This window comes from Poeciliopsis prolifica, unplaced genomic scaffold (genome assembly GCF_027474105.1).
Source record: "Poeciliopsis prolifica strain line A6 unplaced genomic scaffold, Auburn_PproV2 SCAFFOLD007, whole genome shotgun sequence".
In the NCBI taxonomy this organism is placed as follows: domain Eukaryota; kingdom Metazoa; phylum Chordata; class Actinopteri; order Cyprinodontiformes; family Poeciliidae; genus Poeciliopsis; species Poeciliopsis prolifica.
This window is the reverse complement of record NW_026562382.1, coordinates 8962197-8985003: the sequence shown is the minus strand read 5'-3', so window position 1 is coordinate 8985003 and position 22807 is coordinate 8962197. Positions and strand designations below refer to the sequence as shown.

The 22807-nt window shown below is 37.7% G+C and overlaps 1 protein-coding gene across 1 annotated transcript; it reads right to left on the bottom strand.

The window, feature by feature from the left end:
• Positions 1 to 226: 226 nt before the first annotated feature.
• On the bottom strand, positions 227 to 22396 carry LOC129361449 (rho GTPase-activating protein 6-like). Its single transcript, XM_055032299.1, has 13 exons — positions 22150 to 22396; positions 10926 to 11085; positions 9672 to 9743; positions 8017 to 8291; positions 7606 to 7801; positions 7468 to 7523; positions 7221 to 7371; positions 6579 to 6727; positions 4227 to 4406; positions 3597 to 3694; positions 3215 to 3477; positions 2001 to 2075; positions 227 to 1900 (listed from the first exon to the last, which is right to left on the bottom strand). Exons 1-13 carry the CDS (start codon positions 22294 to 22296, stop codon positions 1347 to 1349), a joined length of 2376 nt encoding a protein of 791 aa, XP_054888274.1. The 5' UTR covers positions 22297 to 22396; the 3' UTR covers positions 227 to 1346.
• Between the last annotated feature and the right edge of the window lie 411 nt (positions 22397 to 22807).

Below are 22807 nucleotides of genomic sequence, written 5' to 3'. Positions count from 1 at the left end.
CATTTTGGCATCTGACAGAGATCAAATGAGAAGACAGCATGCAGTTTTCATCATGGAGATTTAATTTGTTAAAGAAAAAAAAAACTATGCAAACAAACTGGCTCTATCTGAACTAATAACTGCCTATACCAACTTTGGTGGCAGTAAATACCATTAGGTGACGTGGAAGTCTTTCCATTCTTTGCAGAATTTTTTTCTTTAATTCAGCAATATTGTAGAGTATCTCAGTCAGGTCGCTCTTTGACTAAGCCCTTCAAAGCATTCGTTTTTTTTTTTTTTTTTTATCTGCAGACTTGCTGGTGTAGTTGGATTGGTGGTACAGTTCCACCATTTCATACAAGATTTCTCAGCATGAAGTGGCAATGTAACCCCAAACTTTCACATTGAACTTTCACCTTTTATGCTTATATTAATGTTGGTAGTTTTTTTTTTTTCTCAAATGTTGGTAGTTTTACATTAGATTTAATGATACGAGAAACTTCAAACAACTTTTCTCACATTAGTTTGGAAGTTATAGTCCCAAAAAGACTTGGAAACTGAGGGTTTTTTTTTTTTTTGGTGGTGGTGGGGGTTTGTGTTATTGTACGTCAGAAGTAGCTTTTAACTTGGAAATGTAATTTGGGTGGAATTTTAGCCAAACCTCATTCTTATTGTTAAATAATAAACAATGAGCCTAACCAAGGCAAGGGAGTTGTGCAATGCAGCAATGTCTGGGCATGGGGCTGATGCAATGCCTTTCACGTTCTTGGTCCTTTTGTGGCCTCTTGATTAGCTCTTGGTGTGCTTTTAGAGTATATTGGCAGCACAGTTTTTGGAGGTTTCACCAACGTTCCATGGTTTCTCCATGGAATGTCGGAGCTGAGCTACAAAATGTGGTCAGACGACCAACTACTTTCTTTTATTCCCAAAGGGCCAATAACTAAAATCATAGTTTGTTTAGACAGCTATTTCTTTTCTCACAATAAATAAAACGATTTGAAAAACGCTTTTTATATTCAGTCAGGTTATCTTTGTCTGATATGAAATTTGTTAACAATGTAAGGGGATTTAAAAAATAATTCTTAGAAGGGACACAGTTTTTCACAGCATTGTATTAATGGCATTAAAGTGTAAAGATTTCTCATGGTTGGGTTGCAAAAAATTTATTTGTATTAAATAATTCTATAAAACATTATAACACAACAAAATAATAATAATATTAATAGAAAAAAACAATGTAAAAAAGCATCCTTCAAGCAAACAGTCCGAAAGTTCTAAAAACGGGGAATATTACAAAGATAGGTTGATTTTTTTAAAGCAACGTATAAATAAAGTCATAACATAATCTAATGTTGCTGAAATGAGAATCACACCAAGCTTTCTGGGAAGGTTTCCGGATTTTTACTTGACATCATCTGCCAGACGTGCCACTTTTCTGTCTGTAAGTTTGAGCAGTCAGAGCCCGTTTTCCTCTCTGTTGGATCTACAGTCGGAAGGGAAGGCGGGTTCTGCTGGGAGAGCAGCAATGTCTGGGCGTCGGGTTGATGCTTGAAAACAGAGCCCGGGCAGGGAACAACTGAAGTTTCCCGAACAGATCCAGCACACAGACAAGGAGACAAAACCTCTGTTCTGTCCACAAACAACGGACATGTAGGGCGTCCTGTCCTTTGTACTGAGCTGTCTGAGGTAACAGCCCCTGATTGGCTGCTCAGTGACTGATGTAACAATGATTCTGGCTGCATCTGCTCTCTGTGGTCATGAGGACCACTACTGCTGTAAGTCACTGGGAGGTGTGGCCTGTTCTCCAAAACGCCCAATGATGTTTGTGTCGCTCTGACGGGCAGCTTGTTGTTGCCTTGGTGACTGCTCAGACCCTCCGACGATCCATACGAGTCACATTCTGAGGCATCTCCGAGGGAGCCTGTTAGGGATCATTTGTTAACATTTTGCATTTATTCCACATCCCAAGGCCGTCTGGAGCGAGCATTAAATAAATGACAAAACGGAGATAATTTAGTTACCAGTAATGTGATGGCTGATAAAATCCTTCCCAAAGAGCTCATGCCAGGTGTCCCAGAAACAATCAGCTGAGGCATCTGAGAGAAGCAGGAAAATAAAGATTATACTGTCTGCTTTTATACATGGTTATATGAAATATGACAGAACTAAAGTCATGATTATTTTAGGCTGGCTTCTGCATGCTTTTGGCACTTGCATTGTTCCAGTTCTGTGATATATCATTTTTAGCTCCAGTAACAGCTGGAAAATTTGTCATGTTTATGTTATAACAAAGTAAGAAAAAAAATCCCACTGGATTGAACCTGGAGAATCTCTAAAGAAGCTATATATACATACCCTATGAACTTTTTCACTTTTTGTGAAGTCACATTCTTGCTGGGTTTTTGGATTTTATGTGACAGAGCAGCAAATAGTATTACATATATGGCAAAGGTAAATGATACATGGTTATTAAAATACTTTACAAATAAAAATCTTAAAAAAGTATTGCATGTATGTATTCCAAAATACACGAGGCAGAGTCAAAATGTTCTTGTTCTCCTAGAGTTACAACCGAGAATGTTCTTTATTTAATGTCTCAGCTTTGCACATGCACAGACCATCAATCTTTTCATCAACTTTTACCAGTTTTTTTGTTCCTAATGAAGAAAAAAATTACAATTGCCTCCTTTGTCTGAACCTGTTTAGTCAGATGATAGACGTTCAATGAGATTTTTGAAGCTATCAATATTGTCAATTTTTACACCTAAACTTGCTGTATACTTCTCCACAACTTTGTCTCTTCACTTTGCATTGGTCTACCACTTAAAATTTCCCCCAAGATACATTATTATTATTGGAATCCACTGTGACAGCTTTGCAAAAAGAGTTTACATGAAATGATGCCTCGCTGTCCAGAGACGGTACATTAAACCATTTGATAGCTATTACTCCTCTTGCCTTAATTTTTCTTGGACGTAATATTTCACATTGAACATTTTCCTAAATTTAAGATAATCATAAATTATCCTAAGCCTTTAAAATTTGTTCTTTTATGTTTCTGAGTGTACTCTTGTTCATCTCATGGGTTTTTGTTCTCCTGGTTGTCAGAAAGACAAGTCAGTGGGTCAGTTTCCAAACATCTCTGTTGCATTGCCTCTTGTGCCAATTTGGGTGTCATGGTGTGAATCAAACTACTTCTAAAGTACAACCATGTCATAAAATGAATTTTGTTCACCTTTGTCAGCGGAAAGAGTTGGCGAAGCGCTTCTTGATCCATCTTTGGAATGGTCACTTAGTTTGTACTGCCTGGGGCGTATGGGATCTCCGTCTGAGTTCAAACTGCTGTGCTCTGTGTCCTTAAGTAGCAGTCGATCTGACAGCACCGGAGAGTTATTGTCATAAGGAGACACCTCTCCGCTGGATGCTTTGAGGGAGTCACCAGACATGCAACTCTCAGTCAGAGAAAATGAATCTTCTGGCCTCAGAATGCCTGACTCCCTGCAACAACAACAACAAAAAAAAAAAAGAACAGAAAAAAAAAAAATTATGGCATCTCGATAACGTACAAAATCGATCAGCAGACAAATCATGTAAAGAGGGCACTACTGGAGACTTACGAGCACTGAGAGGCCCTTCTTCGCAGCAGATATTCGACAACATCAGAATCAGTTTCAAGCAAGCTAATCAGCACCTCATTCTGAAGATCTGCAGGAACCTGGGTAAAGCAAAAGTCCAGTTTGCTTCCATCATTTTATAAATAATCGATCATATCAAATACATACAGTATTTAGTAGCAGTAAAGAAAGTGGTCTTATGACTGGTAAAGATTTATTTCATAGTACATATTTTTGTCTTTTACATCACTAATTTTAATTTTCTAATTTTTACAGATTGCTTTATTATATAACAGAGTTCCTTTCAAAGAGCATGACTTAGTTCCTGTAAAAAAAAAAAAAAAAAAAAAAACATAAGATGAAGCAGATACTGGAATGCTTCCAGTAGGTTTCTCATTTCTCAAAATTGAGGGTAGATAAAAGCTCATTTTACGAGGTTCTGGACTAAAAACAAACTTACTTTAGTGATGTAGATTTATTTTACAAGCATCTATAAAACCTTTACTTGGCTTATTAAGTTGATGTTTACATTTCCTTTACGTGGCTTCACTCTGTTAACCCCTACAATTTCTCATCTGTGACTCAGTTTGTCTTAAATCCACCTTATCTTTAAATGCCCTGTGCTCCACTTACCATAAACAGCATATCATAAGCATCGATCATCCTTTGGACAACACTGATGACGGCTGAACTCTCCTCTGCATGGGCAAAACTCTGGACAGCAAACTCTTTGTCTGAGTTCTTTTGCTTGTGTAACAAGTTGGGACCAAGGATTGTGGCTAAGTTGCGTGACGTCATCTTGTTTCCTGGGATCTAAACAAAAAAAGGAAGATAAAAATCTTTTTCACAAATAAATCTACTAAAAAATGAAATAAAAAAACCGTATTAGGTCAATGTCTTCAAAGTCTGTTTCTGTGGACATTACAGTAATTTAGTTTTATTGTTGCTCTTTATAATACTTTTGTCTCATACTTCAACTTGTGTTGTCATTTTATTCACACAGTAGTCTCACCTTTCGAACCCTGTTTGTGAAAAAGCTGCAGATCAGCCGTATTGTAATGTTCAAAGAGCTTGAAAGAGGAAGCAGCTTGAAGTCCGGAAATTACGGTTCTTTCTTGAGAAAGACTGAAAACACCTGGCTCCTTTCAAACAAGATTAAAAATGTTCAACAAAGTCTCCAGGATCTTCAGCCATAATTTCACGGTGAAGGCAATTATGACAATTTGCTCAATTTCTCTGCACATATTGGAGGTTTCTGCAGCTCCACTGTCACTTCCCATCTCACTGTGAAGAACGAAGCTCCATCTGTGTTTTCATCAACTCTTCACCAATGTCAAAGGATGCATGTGTTTAGGTCTTCAGTACAAATGCCCCATTTCTTTATCCACATATTTGTAACTTCAGTCAGAATGAACCATAAATAAAAAAATCCAACATGTCTTTCATTTTCTGATCATCAGACTGACAGTCTGAAACTTAAAGTTATTTTCAGAGTTCTGCTTTTCCCTTCTTCACATAGCACATGTTCTTTTTGTGGCTAAAGGCCATATCAAGTCTTCACTTCAACAGAGGGAAAATACATTTCACATTTAAGACGCAGTCTAAAGAACCCACAACTCCCCTAAATCTGTCAGTAATTTCCCTGTGTGTGCAATTCGGAGGAGTGTGGGCTTTTTTGTGAAGAGTTCAGTGCATACCAATCTCTTATCAGCAAGGGGTGTAAGCATGATTTTTTTGTTTTTAAATATTTTCATCTGCTTGCTGAGGTCCGAGATAACACACTTAGAAAAAGCTTTACAATAGATAAGTCTGCCAGTGACAAGATATCCTGGGTTTCATAGTCCTGCTTGAATTTGTCTGACAGGGGTATGCAAACCATGAATTATGGACAAACCACCGCTGTTGCTATCAGGCAGGCTGTTGCTCAATGCAGCACCACGTATGCAAAAATGCTGTCACAACAATCTCACCAGAAAGGTTTTGTGCTTGTTCAAACAGGCACAGAAGGCTTTGACTCATCAAGAATAGCATGGAGTGCCCTGATGTCTTGATAACCCCCAACAGTAGACCTCCCCAAATAGATCCTGAAACCATCCATGTTCTGGGAGCTTCTGTTTTGAAGTGATCTGTCGTAAAGTGAGCCACAAGCTGGCCAACATTGATAATGGCTATTTTTATTTTGAAAAATAGCCATTATTTTTCAAAATATAATGGCTATTTTACCAGAATAACTTTACCAGAATAATATAATTTCATATCAATGCAAAAAAAAATGAAAAAGCAAAAAGTAAGGGTGTAGAATATAGCCATTAGCTCAGTGAGTTTAGTCCAACACAAACTAAAATGTAGCCCTATATTATTCTCAGATCAACACATTAGCCATCTCAAGTTAATTACCTAAATATTATGCAAAATCTATTCAGTGCACAGAGAAAAAATGAAAATAAATAGATGCTAAGTGTTCCTAATATGTCTCCTCATAATCTCACACATGCTCACAGGTACTGGGCTTTATAACAGGAGAAAAAACAAATTAGGCCATAATAGAGGAATGTTCACAGAAGCCTGGCGCCTGTGTGCTCATGGTGTTTCATGGAGAGAGTGTTCATGAATCATTTGATAAAGATAATTATAATCGATTAACATGCATAACAGCGCTGATGTATTGGCACAGTAATCTCTTCAAATTAGAGGCTGCAGATGCAAGGCACATCTGTCCAACTGCCCTCTGCTGGCTGCTGGCATTCATCGCATTAAATCTGTGGAAATTACCCTCTGATGGCTAATCATGGGGGGGGGGGGGGGGGGGGGGCATGAAGGTCTGGGAGGGGAGGGTTCTGTGCTTTTGGCTCCTGCTTTTGTGTCTAAGCAATAAAACTAATTTGTAATTAACATGAAAGTGATGATTAATGTCCATGTACAAAGCAAATTCTGCTTTATTCAACTCATGCAAAAAGGAGGGAGATATATATATATATATTTTACCTTTCGTCTTTCTGTGTCCAGGCTGTCTTCAGCATATGAGGACACAGTGGACAATAAGCTGAGGATGCGCTGCAGCGTGTCGCTATTAGAGGGAGGAAGCAGAAATAAGAGGAGCTGGATGGCACTCTGTTGTTTGGAATAATCCAGCACTGCAGAAACACAAGTACACCAACTTCAGTCAGTTAAAACATAATCAAAAGTTCATGCTAACATTGACACCAAAATAGGATATGAAGCCGATGAAAAACTTGCTGATACCAACCATTGGCATGAATGTTGTATAAATTGTGGCCCATAGACACATTACATTTACAATTCTTTTTCCAAGAAGAAATGATCAAACACCTTCAATAATTTTTAAAGAATAAACAGTTAGTGCGTGACTCTGAAATAATTGTGGATTTTCTTTAATTCACAATGGTTCAAAATTAAACATAGCACAAATACATACATAATGTGCACATGTTTATGTAGATATTAACACGTTTATTGCATAATTGACTTGATATTTAATAGCTGTTATCATTAATAAAAACATTTATAAAGCATCTTTTAAGTGTCCCAAATTTGCACAGCATCCATGCCCATGGTGAGTCAATGCTAACTTTTCATCGAGACTGCATGTGTCTGTGTGCTCCTCACGCATTGTGTGGATGAAAGCTGTGTACAGTTCTCTTGTTAGCAGCGGGTCAGGCAGGTCTCTGAGGAACTTCTTCAACAAAGCAGCGACGTCGTGGACGCAGTGCTCATCGCTAAAGTGCACTTCCCAGCCTTGATCAAATTCCTCACGGAGCTAGATGAAACATCATCACAATCAGCGCTGGAAAAAATTATTTATTTTTTTTTGTTCAAAAACATTGAGGAAGTTGTTCAAAGTACAGAAGGTTACCTGTCGTACTCTCTTTTTGGAACTCCCAACGCGGAAAATTCCTACTGTCTGCAAGCCTGAACAAAGACACGAATGCTTCACAAGTGGCAACAACCTCATACACATTCATAAAATGATTGATGCTTCTGAAGTTTGTACCATTTGTTTCCAAGTGTTGGCAGCAGAGATCAACTATCCTTGGCACCTGTCTGTAAATAGGGTTAAGGCTGAGCTTTTTGTCACGGGGTTTCTTCCTGTTCCCGGCTGCCTCATCTGGCAGAGACAGCTGAAGGGCCTCCAGCAGCCGAGCCTGGTTATCATCGAGGTCAGTGATGCAATCCACAGACACTCCACCCTGTCAGTTATAAGAGTGACAACCATGTAGGCAATGGAAAGCAAACCAGCTCAGCTTTGCCGCAGGAAAATGTGTATGCTGGATCCATTTAAAGGCCACAACATCTGCATGCAGAGTGGATATCTAAAAAGGTCACGAATTCTGCAGAGCGGCTGTAATCAGACAGACCCGTTGTTCTACATGAGTGCGTCAGGTTTATTGACAGAAAGGCTTACCCTCCTGGATGTCCGTGAGGCTATGTCTGGCGTGCTGGGGAGTGGAGAATCGTTATGGCTCTCTGGAGTGGAGCTCAGAGAGGAGTTGCTGCTGGAGAGCTCCTTGTTAGACCGTTTGAAGCCAGGGGACAGGTGAAGAAAGGACAGCATCAATTCAGTAGCATTACTCTGCTCCTCCCGCTGGGCATCGTGCTGGTGATCGTGCCGGAGCTTGTGCACGCGGTCGTTGGTTATGACGTGTGACAGGGGTATGCCAAACGCCTGCGGCGAAGTCTCTGTGAATAGGAGGAGAGCAACGCGTAGTGATTAAAGCTGAAGTTGGCACATAGTTTCTGAATTGTTCTTTAGTCATGGCTACTTTAAAAATGTCTCATAAAAGCATTCATACCTCTTCAACTTGTTCATATTTTTTCATGACACAACTGCGAATTTAAAAGCACTTTATGACATTGTGTGGGACAGACCAACACAGATTAAGGGATAAGTTGGAAAAAGAACAATGGATTTCTACATTTTTACAATTAAAACACTGAAAAGTGTGGCACTGATTTATATTTGGGTATTGGTCAAACAGCTTTGCACTAAGTGAAACTGGAAGGTGTGTGAAAGATTTTCAAGTCTTCCCAGGGATGTTTTAGTAGGGATTGTGATCTGGGCTTTGATTTGTCTATTCTATCACATTGATATGTTTATTACATATCTGTCGCTCCACTGACCTTTTTATGCCCTTCCCTCTAACCCTAGAGAAAAAAAATCCACACATGATGATGCTGCCATCATCAAATTTAAACTTTGGAATAGTATGTTAATTTTTGCATTATTTGTATAGAATAAAAGTGGATGAAAACAAATGCGAGACATATATATATTGAGACCCATATAAAAAATTAAAGTTCCTTTACTACAATACCCTACTTTGTGTGGGTCTATCCCAATAAAATACACTGTGATTGTAACGTGACAAAATATGTAGAGATTTAAGGGTTAGATACATTTTTCAAAGCACTCTATCCTTTGTATAATTTCCAGAAAAACATAATTAAATTTCAGTAGAATCTTAAATAAATTCTACTAAAAATAAAGAGGAACTGGCAACAGCAGAGCACGCACTTAATATTCAGTGAGTGCATACTTTCCCAAGTGCCTTTGTAAACAAAAGACCGAGGAGAAAAAGAGGAAAGAGGGGGCTGGGAATGCCGGAGGATAAGCTGCAACGAATGAGCCTCCACTTAAGATTGTTTTAGTTATTTCCCTTGACTGCCTCTTTCTGACGGAGAACATCACTTTCCTGTCACATTGTTGCAGCGGGCGAGGCAGTTTGGTGGTTGAAGATCACAGCTTCCTCTGTACTGGAAGATTCTGATCACTCACAGCTCCGAGCGAATAAACAGCTGAGAGTGTGTTTGGTGGAGTAAGTGTACACAGCTTCAGCCAAAAAGGATAAGAGCAGCTTTTAAAATGTCAGAGCCTGACAAGGCCCAAGAAACTAACAAGACGCTCCCGTGGATCTAAAATACAACTGTGTTTATCTCTGCAGGCTTGAAAATTACTTTGGTTTGGGATTTACAGCTATTCTCCTCTGCTGTAATATTTGTGTGAAATCTTCTCGCAGGATAAATTTGAGAAACACCATTATTCGTCATGAGCGGCATTACCTTTGTCTCTGTTCTTTTCCTTAGATAACGAATCCAACTTCTTCCTGAGAGACTTCTTGTGCTTGTGGCCATCTGTAAAAATAAATACAAAAATCCAGTTTATTTAGCTCCTGTTCAGGCTTGTTTCACTTCTGATCCCTTTCTTAAACAGTGTCATTTTTGCACTGTACTAAGGTGAATAAAATCTATATTTTAATGCAATTGATTCAATAAGATTATCTTTTTTAATAGGCCATCTTGAAGCTCATTAAATGCAAACTAGAAAACTTAATTGCCTCTCACCAAGTGTAGGACAGAAAGAATAAGTTGCACCACATATTGAATCTCAGACATCAGAGCAGTGACAAGGACAGCTTGGAAGCAGCATTTGGCATATTTTTAAAGTTTATGTGTCATGCATTCAAACTGAGCGCCAACATGAAATTAGACCAGTTTATTTGATTTATGGCTTCGTGTCCAGACTTGAACTCGATCTATACATGGCAAACTAACTGACATAAACATTTATTCTGCATATCTACTTGAATCCCATATATATATCAGCAAATAATAAAGTAATACTTTATTGCAATACTATAAAGTCAATGGAAAATCTAGTTCCAGCTAAAAAAAAATTTGCCTTTCTTCTGCTTTGCTCTTCTCCTTTCAGTAATTATTAACATTTAAAATAATGCTTTTATTGTAGATACAATAATGTTTAGGCAAGTAACAATCCCTCTGACCAGATCAGCAAGCGTCTCTCTTACTTAAACGGCATGCTCCACTGGCTTTCCATTTTGAAGAGTTGCTTAAGGAAATGGACATCTGTGTGTGTGTTACTTATGAAACTTTTAAAAGGCTTCATCTGCATTTTATTGAGATTGTTAGGGAAGCCGGTTATTGTTGCACATGTGTTTTTCTCCACGATACCTACATTACAGCTATTGCAATAAAAGATACATTTATTTCCAGTTTTTCCACAAATATTTACCAGGATTTCAGATTACTGGATCTGTGCATGTTCATATATGTCAAAAGACAAAAAGAGGTTTGCAGAAGTGAATATTTGAGTGTGTGTGGGTGTGTGTGTGTGTGTGTGTGTGTGTGGGGGTGTGTGTGTGTGTGTGTGGGTGTGTGTGTGTGTGTGTGTGTGTGTGTGTGTGTGTGTGTAGGGGTGTGGGGGTGTGGGTGTGTGTGTGTGTGTGTGTGTGTGTGTGTGTGTGTGTGTGTGTGTGTGTGTGTGTGCGTGTGTGTGTGTGTGAAGAAGCAAAGTACATTTTGGAATGGTGATATGGCAGCCCAGGTCGTGACATCGAATCAGTCGCCTGAAGGCAACTTCCTGAAGGCGGACCCTCTCCAGTTCTGAGAGGCTCTGCAGTGGGACTGGCTTTAGGGAAATGCTGGGTCCCAAAGATGTATTCCAGGTGATGTCACCCTGAGAAGACATGTTGATATCATTAATTCAATAAAGTAGACAAAATGTTGTTGTTAAAGTTGCCAACTAAAAAATAATTCTGTTTTTGCTTGCTTGTCACACTTGAAGCTGCAAAATGTAAAAGTTTATAAAAAGTATTTACATATTTGTTGAAAGTGTCACCATGTTGTGACAGCAAGGTTTCCCTCAAAAAATTTGTCAAGCCTGGTGGTTGGGCACTAGGGCAGTCATTCATCCAGGGACCTGTCACGTTTTTGAGTTAAAATGTTTTTAAAGTTGACAGATAGTTTGAAAATACCACTTGATAGTTATGTGCTATTAAAAGATTGGAAAATGAATACCTGAACACCAATTATAAAATCCTAAAAATGCAAATATTTTAAAAAGACTTACACAAATAAACAATGCCTAGCCTGGTGGGGGTATAAGTAAAGCCTGGTGGCTCACCAGGCTTATAATGCACTGAGGCTTATAATGCACTGAGGGAAACCCTGGTGACAAAATTGTGAAAAGAATGTATCAAGCTCCTCCCAGTGCTAATTAAAAACAAGCAATCAGAGCAAGGAGGCGTCCCTTAGTGCTGTCAATCATGCCCATGTGTGCGCTGTTCATTTCTTTTCTGCTTCCTTACAGCTTCTCTCCGTCAACAGAGCCTGGCATGAATGCTAAAGTCAGTTAGCATAACCACTATTCACAGCACATAAATGTGTGGGTTTTTTTTTTTTGTAACGGTGAGTTGCTTCTTCACCACTAGCAAGGTTAATTGACAGCGCTTAGATGATACTCCTGGCTCTGATTGGTTGACTCTGATTGGGAGCTGGGTAATTTTTCAGGCAACAATGGGGGTGGAGAAGATCAATCTGTTCACAAATCACTGTCTCATTATATTGTCACAACATGGTTCTAGGAATTACATAAAATATTCAAGCTGTGCTTTAAATCTTTTAGATCAGATCATTAAACATCAATTGTTAATTTCAGACAGAGATAAGCTGATATAACTTGATAACTGGTTATGCCAACATTCCAACAATTACCATCAAGTGCTTGTGATAAATGGCACATTCCTGTAGTGTGTGTATGTGTATATGCATATGTATATAGTGTGGCTGGTTAAAATTAACAAAAATATATGACTAATAATGTAACAGGTAGGCCATGTACAGTTTGCTTTTAGTCTTTATGCAGATTGTCTTTGTCTGGTATAAAAAAAAAACAAAATGTTTGGTCATCTGAAACATGTCTATGTGCCAAAAAGCAAAGACAAAAGAAAACTTTAAGGAGGTAAAGACTTGTTTTCTCAGCACTATATATCACACTCAAGAGGCCCTTGGTATGCAGAAACTGATAGCTGTTTCACTCGGTCCGATAAATGCAAACTGCACTGCAGCTGTAAAAACAGTAAAACTGTCCACTTAATATTTGTCAACAATTGTGTAAAATTTTGCAACAAACAAAATTATTTACAGTGAATTCATTAATGTTCCACTTTAATTCCAGTCCTTAACATATCTGCCTCAAATGCAGATATTTCGGTACACACTCTGAAAAGTCAGTTATAATCCTTTATATTAAAGAATCGAAAAGCATTTTTAAGCAATTGTGAAGATTTAGCACAGTAAAGGCAAAGGGGGCATATAATCAGATTTTACATTCTCAAGCTTTAAGCATCTTCATGCTGAAGATTAAAGTTCTTTGATCCACATCTGTTGAGCCAATAATTTGAGCCATGTTTCAAAGAGGCTTAGTAACTCATTATAAGGATAAGGCTTACGGTGAAGTAGCTCATTTCCATTTAAACGAGCATTAAAACTGAGCTACCATGGCAGACTTTTTTTTACTCATACACGCACAGCGTGAGAAGAGGAATATAAATGTGGCAGGGATGTATCTGGCTCCAGGTTCCTTTTTCTGCATCGCAACAACCAAAACACTGTCAAAGAAATATCTTCAATGACGAGAACAACAAGGAGTTCTGTATCCACTGCTCAGCCCACACAGGGTCTTGAAGTCAACATCGTTATGTCGGTTTGAAACTACATGAAGAGACAGGTGCAATCGAGTCAGTCAAAATTTCACAAAGTAGTTGAGACCAGGTTTCCAGAATGTAAGAGAACAACAAGCTTCAAAATATGGTAGAAGAGTGGAAATATCTACCTGTTGGAGCCCCAGTTAGCACGTTAACAAAGTATTGAACAGCATTGAAAATCATCAAGTGCAGAAAGAATTAAATACAACTGTGAAAAAAATCCATTGAGTTCAGTGTTTTGTTTTGTTTTGTTTTTTTTTTTAAACAAATTTTGCAATATGGATCTGAACTTGACTCGATAGCTTCAAGTTTTATTAAACAGCATACCCTTAATAAACCAAATGCATTAGTAACTTTGCTTTAATTTAAAAAGTTAAACTGAAATGCTATATATATATTGCAAGGAGAAAGCTCTGCTTTGTGATCAAAAATGTTGGGTTTGATAAAACACAGTGGACTGACACCAGTGGATAATCTGAGTTCCTGAATCAACACTTACTGTGGAAACTTTATAATGGACCTCTAGTGCCTCTCCACTCTTCTTCACATATTCTGGGACTTCAATTTACAAAAATAAGTCTTTGGACCACTGAGCAGCATTTTTTTGTCCTTTATATGACTATGATTGTATCAATTCTATATCAATTTTATTTAACTGGTTTTTAAATCAAATCAGTTAAATGAATTAGCTTTTCAATAACATTCTAAGTTATTGAGATGCACCTGTTAATAATCCATATTCCAAGTTGCTGTTTCATTTATTTATGTATTTATTTTGCTTATTTTTAGGGTAAACTTTATTGACATATAAAAGTATGACTTGATATGAAGGAGAAGCTACATAATCAATTGCTCCAGAGGGAGCTAGCTGACCAAGCTGAACTAGGTTGCACACAATGCAGTTTGTTTGGGGATGGAAGTTGGCCAACACATCTCAAGTTACAGGATGAATTATCTAAATTTTTCACGCAGCAAAAACAGGCGTTTGCAAGTGACCACATGCTGTAAATTTGGTTTCTTCAGGATTAAAATCTTCATCAGGATTAATATCTTCTTAACAAATTTGTCTAAAATCCCCTAATTTGAAGAAGTCAGTTAACCAACACAAGAAATCATGGAGTAGATTTCAGAGACATTCATTTCTGACTTTACATTCTTTCAGAGGTCAAAAATTTTTAATTGTTCCCAAGATGTCTCTTACTTAGGACTTTAAACCAGCAAAGTACATTTTACAAGACTTATCTGAATGTCTTTATTGGTAACATTGACAGAAAGCTTAACAAGTACCTTTTGACAAACATACATTCCTCTCGTATGACTGTTTGAAGTGAAACTTTCTCTATGTCTGATGCAAATGCGAGGTGCCTTCCCACAGTTTCTGTTGACGTCTTCAGATGAAGGCCTATTTGGTTCTGTGAGTAATTTCTAAGTATTGTGCTGAACATTTTAATGCAATACCCTTCAACCCTCTGCATAATCACAGGTGTTAGTTGGTCAAGCCGAGACATGCCACCAAGCCGCAGTTTTGCTCCAATACTTTTTGGTTATGAAAGCAATGTGAATATGTAATTTTCCAAAAGTGACGCAGGCATTTTTTAAGCAACAAACTGTAATGCAAACAATGGGGCCCAGTTCTTACAGAACAGACCCCCTCCTCATTTCACTGCATTTCACCTAGAAAACACATATGTTATAATCTTGAAATAGCTTTACTTGTTTCCTCCATACAAATTAAAAATGTCTGAATAAACCAAAAATCAAGATTTGGCCAAACTAAACCAATACAGAGAAATAACCACTCATAATGGAGTCAACTACTTTGAGTGTTTAAATATCCCAGCCAATTTGGTAAATAATCCAGTCGAAAGGCATAAAATTGTGAGTAAAACCAGCCCTCATTCTGAATCAGTGACAATCCACAGCTTGGTTACAGGTGTATGTGGATGTAGCTAATTTTAATTCAAAGCCTTGCTGAAAAGCAGCAGCGCTTCCGAGAAAACAATGGGAGGAAATCTGCAAAGTAATTCATACAATATGCCTGGAAAGATTGCGCTGATCTAGTAAAGTTGAGCGAGATCCATGGAGGTGAGAAATATTTTTTAGCTCTGGATGCAAAGAGTTGATTCTGCAGCATAAGTTAAAAAAAAAGATTAACTTGTAGACATAATAGTGCTTCATAAAAGTATCTGTAGCCCTTGATTTTTTTTTTATTTTTTTATTTTTTTTTTTTTACATGTTTTCATATTACAACTTCAAACCTTGATGTACTATATTCAAGTTTTATATGACAGGCCAAGATGAAGAAGTGCATTATTTTCTTCTTCTTTTTTTAACAAAGAAAGTTTGTTATGTCTAATACCACAAAATCAAATTTATTGCAACTCATTGCTTTTTGAACAGTCTGTATATGTGGAGTCTCACAGATCAATGCATCATCCAAAATGCACAGAGGACAGCCAAACTGAAAAGCTACTTCAAAAAATAACAGTCTGGGCAAGAAGAGCATCATTCAGAGAATAAGCTAAATTGATATGAGAAGATTAAAACTGAACATTTTGTCCTTCGTGCAAAATATTATTTGTGGCAGAAACCCAACCTGAATCTTCTATACACACTGCATTTTACTGTGGGAATGTTTAGGCACTGTGTAAGATTGCTGAGAGGAAGATAAATCAAACCCACAGTGTAAGAAGTAATTGGTCAATCATTAACTGACTTATATAGACAAAAAAAGGTCATTTGCTAAAATAACAAACATACTCACAGCAGCAATTAAGCCAAAATTGATAGCACCTTTTGCTACCCAGTTATTACTCCATTAGTCCAGAAAACAGTCAAAAGACTAACCACAAGAAGAAGAACTAATGTTTAGTTAAGCAGAAAGGGCTGAGCTTGTCACTTGTTAAATTTAGAAGTGTTTTAGCTGCAGACGCATCTTTGCTACAGAACATCAAGCACACATATGTTTATTTTCTCATTTAAAAAGGAATTGTATCATTTCTTTACCGGTATCTTTTGATGTATTTCAAAGATCCTGCAGAATGTACCTATTACTTTTATCCAATTAATTGATTACTCATGTGAGTTTTTTTTTGTTGTTTTTTTTGATTACTCATGTGAGTAATCAATTAGAGGATACAGTATTTTGGACTAGATGATAAATAAGACTTGCAGTTTTCCCAAGTCAAAATCTAGACCTAAATCTAACTCGAAAGGCCTGAGCATTTCTGCTCTCCAACCAATCTGACAAAAGTTGAGCTGCCTTGCAAAGAAGAAAAAAGAATGCAAACAATTCAGAACAAATGGAAAACAAATACAAACGCAATTTGCTGAATTTTGTTTGAAAATATGCTAATTTTTACGTAATTTTCCTTCACTTTACAGTCACGCACTACTGAAAACTGTTTTAGTATCAAAATAAATGGAGAAAAAAATGACTGAGGCATGAATACTGTCGTTTTTCTATTTGGAAATTTTTGCCCAATCTTCTATTAGTCAGTTCGCCGCTTTGAAAAAGTACAATAAATAATGTGAGCACAAACTACTGCAAATGAAAGCATCACACACGAAAGAATATCATTGTTATAATAAAAGAAAAAAAACATTGAGTATAAGTATATTTGAGGCAGTAAAGCATACTTTACTTCGTGGTAACAATGCATTCGTGTTTGCTTTTATTTATTATCCCGGTGACTTCGGGACACATTTGAAAGATTCCAGAAGCCACGGCGAACTCAAACAGCGAGGAAGGGTTACTCACAAGACAAAAGATGCTGCTTCGTTCTCCCATCACGAAAAAAACCTGCTTTCCAAAGACGGAACGTGACCCGAACTCCGTCGAAACCTGAACTTTCTCCCAATTTAACCTGCGCCACCTGACTCCGCTCCAACTCTCCACAACAATGAACCTGAATCAGAGTCACGGTGACCATTTGGCCACCAGGGGTCACTACGAGCACGCGGAGAGAAAGACGGAGCTGAACGACCCCGACACACATCCAACATCTATCAAAGAGAGAAGAGCATGAAACAGGGTGGGGCTGCCTGGAAGCGTGGCTCTCTTCCTTCATTTACCGCAAACAGATTAAAGTGTGTGCTGGCAGATTAGCGTCGAAAGAAAGACCTCGGATGAAGCCACTTTAAAGCTCTTGGCACAGTTCGACAAAGGCAAGCAATTATAAAGACTACATTACCCATAACCCTCCGCTTAGACATTACCATACAACTTATAGTATATGTTCTACAATGGTTCTGATCTCTGAACCAGATTGTTATTATCTAACTTCTAGTGGTCAGTCAAAAGATTTTAGTTCTTCTTACTGTGGAAACTTATTGCCATTATTAAAGACGCATTCTACTGGAATCTTTTTTTTTTTTTAAAGTGAACCTTACTTGTTTAAAAACAAAAATTAAATAAAAAATATAATTGAATTTATTGTTTTAAAGATCAAAGCATGCTCAACAATTTTAGCCAAAACCTTTGCAAACTGCTCACAACTGAATTTTTGTTCATTTAAAACAAATAGACTCAGGTTACACTATTTAAGCATATTTGTTTTGTTATTACTTCATCAATATTTCCTGCTTTATTCAAATCACAATTCTTGATAGTTAGGTTAATTTCAAAACATGTTTATGAATGTATTTTGTGACACTTTTTAAATATAAATATGACAGACTGTATTTTTGGTTGCGTATTTATTTTATTTTTTTATTTTTATTACTATTATTATTTTTCGTTTGGCTTCGCTGATGTGTATCTTGTTACCACTTACAATAGATAACACAGTTGAAGACATGGCTGGAAAGGGAAACTTGAAAAGATGTACACATAAAAACATGCATGTAATATAGATTTCTAAATATGGTTGGGAAAGTAGGTTAGGACTGATTGAAGGGGCCAAAGATGTGTCAGCTGCAAAAAAAAGTCCAAAGGATTTTTCTTTGCTAAATAAACATATTATTAAAATGCCTTTGAAATGTCAGGCTTTGTTTGGAAGGTATTATAAAAACAGTTTTAAAAGCACACCTCAACTTTTTAAGTTGATCTGAAATACTTCTACAGAAATATCTTTTTTTATTATTATTACTTAGTTAGTGTTGTATACAAAGAAATGACCTGCAGAGGTTAAAGGGGAGTATGATCCCCAGAGACAGAAACAACGTGACCCTTCAATTTATTGCATTGTAAATTCGTACTCCTCCCCCAGACTAATGGACACAAAAACAGATTAAAATGACATGTAAATTATGACGCAGTAAAAATGCTTCGTTGGCCAAAAACATGACCTGATGAGTTTTATGAGCTGAATTCTCCTATCTTTAGATTAAGCCTCCCATTAGCCTTCTGACCTCTGTTCCAGTGACCATTAAAACTTATTTTTATTTTTAATATCATTATATCCTTACAAATGAGTTATGAACGTCTCACTCTATAGGTCATAAAGCTTTCTGGGTGCTTTCATCAGAGGCTCCTTTGGGGGTTTGGGGAAAAATTAATAAGAAACTTTAATTTGAAGAAGCATATCCAATCTGGTTATTTGGAGCATCCTAAAAAATATTTTTTCTAAAGCTCTCATAATCTCCATGCTCTTCCGACAAAGTTCCACAGAGACAATATTAAAGAGAATGCAAAGAATCCAAAGTAAAAAAAAAGAAACAATAAACGAAGAAAATACTTTCATATTTCTTACAAAGCCATATCCAAAGGCTAACCTAGCAACAAAGCGGAATTGCCTCAAATGAAGTGCAGTAAACCATGCTGGGCACGCTGTGGATCAGAGAAAAGATTAGTGTCACATTTAACTACAGACCTGGAGGAGAGCCTTCATGCCTGTTGTCATAATATTAAAGGGAGAGTAGAACAATTAGAGGTCAGTGACATTGTACACAGTGCTGGGAATAAGTGCACAGGATATCAGCACATATCACATACAAGTTGCTACTGCCAAATGCCTGTGTAAAACATCTTTGCTCTATGCTGCTGTTGTATATTTTTGATAAAGTTTTAAGAGCTCATTGTTCTCATGTTGTTACACAGTTGAATGTGATATGCTGGGGTGAACCAGAAGACAAGCAGCCCATATGTTGCACTTTGATAAGCCATTGTAACCACAACAATGTTAAGCTCCCATTTTAATGCGTTTTTCATAAAGTATGTGAGTATCTTTCTATTTACAGCAAGAAAACCCTTCTGACAAAACAGATCATATCTGCAGTGTGACCACACACAGGTTGCAATATAAGGTTGATGCAAACTGCTCCGAAACAATGACCGACCCTTCACATTACAACTGCAAACAACTCGCGATGTTTTAAATTTATTTCTATTATCCACGCAAATGCCAGATTGTAAGGTGCCATAGTCGCTACAGCCCAGCAAGTTTAGCCCCATGCCATGCAAATGTAAAGTCTCTAGTGGGAAGAAATATGTGCCTGAGGGATTGTAGCCAAGGATCAGGTCATGCTGCTGCACTGTGAGAAATAAGAGTCGAAGCTTTCTTCATGTAAACCAGATGTCTCTGCTTTCCATCTCGGCCCAGGCTGCAGAGATCCAAAGTGAACTCACCAGTAAAAAAAAAAAAAAAAAAAAAAAGGAGTGATATTCAACTTTATGTGAGGAAACCTTCTCAAGTTTACAAACTGTGTTGCTATGTTACCCGCAATTAAACATTTATAATTACCACAGCATCATAGGTGGAAAAGCATATGCAGAAGCTGCAACAGTTGTTTTGGAATACATTTACACCAGATGGAACCGAACAAGCCAAATGAAGTCACTCTTGAAATGGAGGTCTTACAGCATTGGAGCCGTTACTGGGTGGAGGTGCAGTAGTTTCATGTGAAAAAGGGGAACAAAACACCCAAAAAAACAAGAGACCCTGATGTGTTGTTTCAGTGGTCGCTTGGATACTATTGTCCCTGAGAGGAGAACTTGACTATATGCACACCCACAAAAAATGTGATTTTGATTACTGAATTGAAGAAAGATTTTGCATACAAAGGCACTGGCTTGTAAGCTGATTGTAAGCTGACAGCATGGTCATGTGAGTCTTCAGGCAGGAGCTCAGTCCCTCTGTCTTCAGTTGAGACTGTAAAACACAGTGCAGCTGCACCGTCCTAGACAACAAATATTGGTGATTGATAATTAATAGCATATGTAACAATAATGTAAGGTAACATGAACATCTCAACAATAAAAACTTGTTCAAAAGATTTTAACCTCATACGACTCCCAAATATCTGTTTCACTTTTTTTTCCCCAGCTTCATTCAGGTTCTGTGAAAAAGGAAAAAGTTCTGGCTGTAGAGTTAGTGTTGATAACGCCAGAGGACAGATACTTGGCATTCATTACAAGGCTATTACGGTGTCAGGTCAATGATATATTTCCAATATGATAAACAAACAGTGTTGCCATGGGGAAAATTTAAGCACAACCGCGGAGATTGCTTCCAATATTTAGTACTTTGTTTTATTTAGTAATGTGATAGCTTCCAGTGCACTTTCTGCAAAGCAGCTGCTGCACACTGAGTTACAATTTTGCTGTCCTCCACACAAGTTTAGAGTTGCTCTGTGTTGTTTGATGTGAGATCTGTAAGTGGTTATGCAAGAGGACAAGCAGGGGTATGCACAAATGCACCTAGTTTTTTTTATTTTTACATTTTTGGCCTGCTTATGTTTACAACCATGAACTTTAAAAATTCTATTCAGAATTCATGCCCTTGAACAACAAACTTGGACAACACAATTTATTGCAAAATTATCAAGCGGAAGCTTTCTTTTTTTCAAATACAGCCACAAGACTTATGGATGTCTGTAAACTGAAAATGATTCCCATTCTTTGACAAATGATTCCTGTTCTTTGCTATCCAATCTGACTCAGAGTAGGTCAGATTGGATGGATTGCCTCTCTGAACATCAATTTTCATGTTTTGCTACATTCTCAGTTAGATTCAGGTCTGGACATTGACCAGAGCATTTTAACACATAAATATTTGATTCGATCCAAAACTTCCCATTGTAGCTCTGGCTGTGTGTTTCTTTTTCTGGAAGATGAACTACCAACCCAATTTCATGTCTTTTAAAATTTCTACTGTATCTTCAACTGTGACTCTGTGTTTGACTTCCCATTAACTCAGATCCCATTCCCTGCCCCTACTGACTCCTACAGCATCATACCTCTACCACCATGTCTCAAGTAGGAATAGGTGCGCTGAAGAGTTTGCTTTTAGCTATATACGTGTGTGCTTTAAAATAGATAGAGGTATTCAGATGGGAGTTGTCTGCATGTATGTTCAACTTGTAATGTAAAATGTTTGTACCAAGGCACTATGAATCCTAAGAAGAAGAAAAAAATTCTGTTTGCTTTGCAAGTTCTAACATCAACACTTGTCTCAACTTTGCACATTCCTCCAGAGGACCACCTTTAAAATGTCTCAATTTCAGTCTTCGTAAATGTGCAACATTTTATTCATCTCAACAGTGGACATAATGTAGTATAAATTGGATGAAAAAGGATGACATTCATCACTTGTAGTGACGCAACAAGCAGTAAAACATGTTGGTCCACACGTAAGCAGACCTGTCCAGTTAGTCAGAGACTTGATGATGTTGCAACAGCAGAAGACTGTGATTGATTAGTTTAGGGGTGGGGGTGGGCTCTATTCAAGTCCCATCCAGCATTTTTGAAAAAAAAATATCAAGATTATATAAAATAAAACAAATAAATGGAAGTAGAGTTAATACTTCTGCATATTCCATTCACTTTCACAATGTGGTGAGGACTACAGAGACAACAGCAAAGTAACCAACTCTTAACACCCTGTGTGACTTAAGCTTTGCTAATTAATTGGGGAGTGAAACTTGCTTTTGACAGTTTGGTCTCTTCAAAGTTCCAACTTTATAAGTTTCTACTCGAAGACTTGCAGCAGGAATAATCAACGCCCACCACAGCCACCACTGTCTGCGGTATGATCGAAAACAAAACGGAGCGAAGATGCGTCTGCCTTCAAAGCAATCAGTTAAAGATCACCAACCTTACACGAAGTTTCCTCCACCTCGGTGCCACAGTGCCGCATCAAAGTCGAATCCAAACTCCTGGTCTGCCTCAGTTTCTTCTTGGAAATACTTTTGGGGCTAAGCGAGCACGAGAACACGCTGCTCAAAAGTCCTTGTGCGGCCATCTCTCATACTCAGCCGTTCATGTAACATTGGATATAGATCCGCAAACTCATAATCGGGACGCCGCGAGATGAACCCGTTCCCCGTCCGGCGCTCGCAGCGTCTCTGCCAGTATTATGAAATGCGCGCCCGTATTCTCAGATCACCTCCTCCGCCTCCCAGCGCTGTGACTCAGTGCTTCCTGCGTCCAGCATCTCAATGATGCTTCTAAGAAGTATGTTGATTTCGCTAAAACAGCATGACAAACAATACGCAGTGGGATTAGGGGGGGCATGACTTTGTTTATATTGGCTCTGAGTGACTCTGCCAAACCAATTTGAATTGATCCCGCGGTAAAAAGTAAAATAGAAACAAAACACATGATAGTTTCGAGCGTAAACAGATTTTGATGTTCAAAATGGACTTATAAGAAGTTTATAACACGTGAAATCTGCAAATATTTCAAGGATTTTGAAACTGATTTATATTTATTTTCAGAACATCTCCGTTTATTGTCTATTACCTGACAAATAC